This window comes from Macrobrachium rosenbergii, chromosome 46 (genome assembly GCF_040412425.1).
Source record: "Macrobrachium rosenbergii isolate ZJJX-2024 chromosome 46, ASM4041242v1, whole genome shotgun sequence".
In the NCBI taxonomy this organism is placed as follows: domain Eukaryota; kingdom Metazoa; phylum Arthropoda; class Malacostraca; order Decapoda; family Palaemonidae; genus Macrobrachium; species Macrobrachium rosenbergii.
Window position 1 is genome coordinate 24,639,383 of NC_089786.1, and position 5,640 is coordinate 24,645,022.

General features: G+C 38.3%; 2 protein-coding genes across 2 annotated transcripts; both read left to right on the plus strand.

Annotated features, from left to right (window-relative positions):
- Window positions 1-1,050: 1,050 nt before the first annotated feature.
- On the plus strand, window positions 1,051-2,244 carry LOC136830411 (transcriptional regulator ATRX homolog). Its single transcript, XM_067089948.1, has one exon. The coding sequence runs from the start codon at window positions 1,051-1,053 to the stop codon at window positions 2,242-2,244; it is 1,194 nt and encodes a 397-aa protein (XP_066946049.1).
- Window positions 2,245-2,464: 220 nt separating this feature from the next.
- On the plus strand, window positions 2,465-5,406 carry LOC136830412 (cylicin-2-like). The gene is made up of 2 exons (XM_067089949.1): window positions 2,465-3,216; window positions 5,175-5,406. The coding sequence occupies exons 1-2, from the start codon at window positions 2,465-2,467 to the stop codon at window positions 5,404-5,406; spliced, it is 984 nt and encodes a 327-aa protein (XP_066946050.1).
- Window positions 5,407-5,640: the final 234 nt, after the last annotated feature.

Below are 5,640 nucleotides of genomic sequence, written 5' to 3' on the forward strand. Positions count from 1 at the left end.
TTGGGAGATGGTCGGGTCAAGGTTAACATCAAAAAGACAAATAAAAGTTTACATCTTGGAGTAGGGATGCCATGGAACAGGGAGTGCTGTTACAGAAACACTATCGATGAAAAGTGAAGATTTTGAATTGAAATCCAGTAAGAGAGTAGATGGTAGTGATGAAAAATTGCATGCAAGTTTGGATAAAAGTGTGACGAAACATAAAAATATTTTTGTATTTATGATGGCAAATAGAGACAAGCAAAATGAAGTTCTAAAGAAAATGGCTGAAGAAGAATTAATGAACAATGAAGAATCTGGAAATAAAAGTGAAAAGCAAAGTAAATTACTTCATGGAAGTTCACAAGTATCCAAAAAAAATGATGAGGTAGATTTGATGGCATTGGATCTTCAGTCAACCAAGGGCAGCAAGAAAACACAGTGTATGGACACTGAAAATTCTCCATTGAAAAAGAAAAAATCTCCTAGGAAAAGATCTAAATCACATAAGGGTAGTGAAGTGTTTAGTGCAAAAGGCTCAAAAACTAGCAGGAGTGTTACTGGAATACTCGATAAAGATGATGATTTTGCTGGGCACACTTGAACAGAGTCAGGGCAAGACAGAATTTGTTGGTGGTGGTAAATTTAGAGGTAAGAGTAAAGAGGATGAAAGTGGTTTTATCAGTTCTGAACAAAGCATTAGTAAGTATAGCAGGAATGAAGACCTTGATAGTATTGAACCAAGTAACAGAATTAAAAATAGGTCTTGTTTAGATTCTGGAACTAGAAAAGATTTTATTGAAGTTGACAGACCCGCCAGTGATGTATCCACTGATGAAGATTGCATCGAACTGGTAGCTCCACAAACTTCACAAAATAGAGCAGCTGCAAGTGTAGCAAAGGTACAGACAACACCACCTGCAGTAATTGGTAATGCTTTCACCCTTTTGATGACAAATAGACATAAAATGAACAAAAAGACTGTGGAGAAAAAAGATGAATTGGTGGATGAGGATACATGCACTGTAGAGTTAAAACACCTCAAGATACAAAAGAGCAAAGTTGGGAAATATGGATGACACTACCAGTAAGAGAGGAAGAAAAAGAAAGAAGAGCTTTAGTTGTGATCTTGATTCATCCCTCAATGATTTTGAAGGAACTCCCAAGAAAAAGAAGCGATCAAAAAGAAGACGTAGGATAATAGAGAGTGAAGACAGTAGTACTGAGGACGAAGATCAAATTTCCCAAGGTGGAATTTTGTCTGAGGGTCACAGTGTGACTGATATAAGCTGTGGTGAAATAGAAGTTAGTAGTAAGAAAGTAGTTGAGGATCAAACACCGGTCATGTCTGTTTCTTATGTTCAAGACATCAGCAAATGCAAGGAACCAAAAAACCTCAGTGATCATCGGCCTGATAAAAGTAAGTCTAGCATTTTGAATGCAAAGAATTGTTTAGTTGGAAAAGGGAAAGAAATTGAAGTGAAAGGAGAATGCAGCAGTTGTTCAGTCATGGATGAAGGTGGAAAGAGAGATTACACATCTTCAGATGAAGGTGTTTCGTCTGGAACCCCTGTAGAGGTTTCTGGAAATCGACGGAAAAAAAACAGCATGAAAGTAGGTAGCTTTTCTAAATCTGATATGTCTGATAGTGGTGCACTGAATAAGATGAAGGATGAAACTGAATGTAGTGACGCAAGTACATCTGAAATTAATAATGAAGAAGAAAAACTTAATGACAAAGTTGTTACAAGTCCCCACAAAACAGTTGAAAGTATCAGCTCAGGTGAAAAAAGTTTGACCTTGATGTTGAGAAGGGTAAGAAATTTGAGCACCAGTGATACCAAGTACACAGCCACATTAGAAGAAGGCAAAGCTGATAAATCAGTTGGAGAAAAAGCATTTTTGTGTGAAAAAACGCAAGATAGAGTTAATGAACCTCCCATTGAAGAGGATTTCTCTGTTGCTTTGACCAGCCCTCCAAAAAAGAGAAGAAAGAAAGGCAAGAGTATGGAATGGGATGATGAAGACAACAACAGTAGGAATAACTGTAATGATAAATACCCTGTAAAAACAGAGAGTAAAGGTGAAGGTGATGACTATGGTGCAGACTGCAGCAAGGATGAAAAATCAAATGGAGATAGTTTACCAATCTCAAAAAAAGGTAATATAGCCACTTTCTTCAAAAAGATGAGTAAGGAAGAAAAAGCTGTTGAAAGGAGTAAATCTGTCATAACCATTAAAGCAGATGTTCATGCAATCATGTGAAGGCTATTCCCAAATAAGAATCCAGGACAAGTTTATTTAGCTGGAAACATGGTGGCATCCTACAGAACAAAGAGAAATACAGGCTGTATGCTCGTCTCAAGATTAGTGCAAGAATTAGAGGATTTTAATAAGATTGGAGCTGCTTGAGCAAATTCAGGTAAATTCCCCCAAAAAGATCCCTGGCATTGAAAATGTCAGGAAAGATATGAAAGGTAAGGGGATGAAGAAAGCTAGCCTAAATGCTGAAATTTGTACTATAAAGGACAATAAACCAAGCCAAGCTCATGTTAGTGACAGTGCCCCAGAAAATATTAAGGAGATGCATATAATTGATACTTTGAAGAGAGAAAACACAAATGATGGGTCTGTAAGTAAGCCAAGTAAAACTTGCAAGAAATCTAAAGAATCACCTCAGGACACTTCAGAATGTAGTACCAAAAGGGACAAGAAGAAAGAAGTAGATGATATTTGGCAGGATATTACTGTAGGGAAAATTTCTGTAAAAGGAATCACTACAGTGAAGGGTAAGAGCAAGAAACTTTCAAAGAAAAAGCAAGGAGGGAAGAATGGGCAACCCAAGTTAATGGTGAATAAAATAAAGGAAGTAAGATCAGAAAGAAAGGTGGACAGTAACAAACCTGGAAGGAAGAAGAAGAAAAGCCAGAAAAAACAAGTTTTAAATGACTTGTCAAAAGATAAAGATGGAAAAGTATCTGGTAAGAGTGATAAACTTGATGAATATTGTGACTTGGGTAATGAACTTGAAAATGTTGGGAAAAGTAAAGCTCCTCTGAATAAGAATAATTCAGCTGAGATTGTTGCTGGTGAAACTTCGCCTTTCAGTGATGTGATTCATGACAAAGAAATGAAAAGAAAGTTGTTTCCAAAAAGGGTAACAGAAGCAGCTGAAGATGCAAATGATGATAAGGAGAATATGGAACAGACCAGTCAGCAAGCAGCTAAAAAGTCCAGGTGTGTTTTTATTTTTGTTACATATTAGAAATATTTTTTATTACTAATCTGGAGTATTCTGTGTGACAGTGTTGTAGTTAAGATAATTGATTTGCATCTGTGTAACAAACAATGTTCTTTCTTTATTGTACTAAACTGGTAGGCATGGAGAGCTTAGTGCTGATGTCATACTTACAGGTGAGCAAAGCATTTGTTTACACCAAGTTAGTCCTCTGTCTATCTAGGTGAAAGTATTGTGATGTACTTAATTTCTAGTAAAGCAGAGCACTGTTGTTATTTCTCATTGCAGCCTTTATCATTTTAAGTTATATTAATGTTTTCCAAAAGTTTGGCATTACAGCATTAAGTAAAAAGTGAGGCAATTCTGTGATTATGTGCATTACTTAAAATGATTTAATTTTCTTTTATTATATCTAAATTTTGCCCAGCCAAAGTTTTGTAATAGTCCTATTCTGTGTATGTATTTCTTTATTATTTACTTCTGTGGTGCCACCCAAGGTCAGGCACTCCCCTTAGTTTAACCACTGCTTTCTTATGCCCTTATATTTACATCTTGGCCTACATATTCTCAGCTGAAAGTTCATAACTACAAACTGATGTTTTGCAACTACAAGATTTTCAGGGGTGACTTGTAGTTCTTCAGCTCTCAAACTCATTCTACTCAACAAGATGTAAGCCAATTTAAGTAGATCTTGCAGCACTCTCATACTCAATCAGGAGTTCATTATTCCTTGGTCAAACGCTTTTCTTTATTTCGGTCATTGTATCCATGTCCTCCTTGGATGCAACTTCTAGCATCATTACTTCAGTTGACGTGCCCATTTAGGTTCCCTTCAGTTGATTCCATTTTCTCATTCAAGTCCACCCAAAAACTCTTTCACTTCCTCATAACATCCTGTTTGGGGGACATACACACTTAACATTGCATTCTTCCATACATAGCCTCATGGTCCTTTCATCCTTCTTTTGCATCTAGTAACACATAAACTTAATCGACATCTGTACTTATCAGTTACTTTATGATTATTTTTTGCTATGCTACCATTCAGTTTTTATATTTAATTTTAGGTGTAAAGTATGGGTTAGTTTAGGTTAGGAACTATTTGGAATTGTTAGCTGTAAGATATTTGGAAAATATTCAAGTCCAGGCTATAGTATAGGGTCTTTTGTTACTCATCAGAAAGCCAGACCCCCAAAAGCATGTGTGAAGATGAGGTGCTACTGTACTGGAATGCCATTTTTAAGGTCTCCAGACAGAACAGTATTAATGGCATTTCTTCCTTCCCTACTTGCACCACTGTATGAAAGTTTGAAGTCATATCAGTTCCTTGGCTGTATTACCCTTCCGGTGAGTCATAATCATACAATATATCCACTCTCCCACTCATTAGATGTGTGTACATTTAGTGTTCTAATCTCAGAGGTTGATTGTGCTTTAGTCACACCTGCTCTTGATGTGGTAGGGTTGTATGGCCATAGTGGTAGGGAAATGTATTTGTAGGTCACTTCTAGGCAACATCAAAGAATGGCTCATTGCGTAAGTTGTTTCAGCCGATAATTTGCAGATGGATGTCCTTGGCTCTAACCCTCCTTATAGGCAGTCACCGGGTTACGGCCAAGGTTCTGTTCCAGTGACCTGCTGTAAGCCAGCAATCGGTGTAACCCGAAAATGGTGCCCGATTTTTTTTATGAATATATTTGAAAAAACACTGAAAGTATGGATTTGCCATAAGCAGATACAACCCAGGGACTGCCTGTACAGGCTTGGGAGTGTCATGTGAGAGCAATATGCTGCTGATATCATCCCTTCCCTGTACTGTGCCTACTTCAGACTCAACTGCTACTTAATACAGCCCCCCCACCTCCCCCAACAAGACAATGACTTAAATGGCACTCCCTGTGTGGGTATACTGTAGCTGGGAGTCTGCTGTCCTTCCTCTTGCCTGTCTTTCTGTTAGTTCAACCCTGAGGCATCCCCAGGATACAAAGGAGCTGCAAAGGTGTTGTGGCCATCTCTGGGCATTTTGGAGATCCCTCCAGTATACCTTCATGGAAAATTTGGCTTCAGCCATGGCTTCCTCTCCCAGCTCTGAGTTTGTGACAATGGATATTCCTGCTATTAGCAGTGTTTCTGTTGCTTCCATTGTTCCTACTGTAATTGCTCTGGAAGTTCCTGCTCCTATCTCTTAGAGGATGTCTGCCTTGATTGTGGTCTTAGCAGAGGTGAAAGAGGATGAAGAAAGCTGTTCATCATCTTCCTTTTGCATGGTTGCCCCTGACCCATGCACCATTTAATGTTGCTCTGCATGGGACAGGCATTGCATCCACCTGATTGCCCTGTTCAAGTAGTGGAGCTGGCCTGGCTGGTTCTGCTTTTTATGGCAAGATATAAGGGCAAACTGACAGAGTTCCATCACCTTGCCA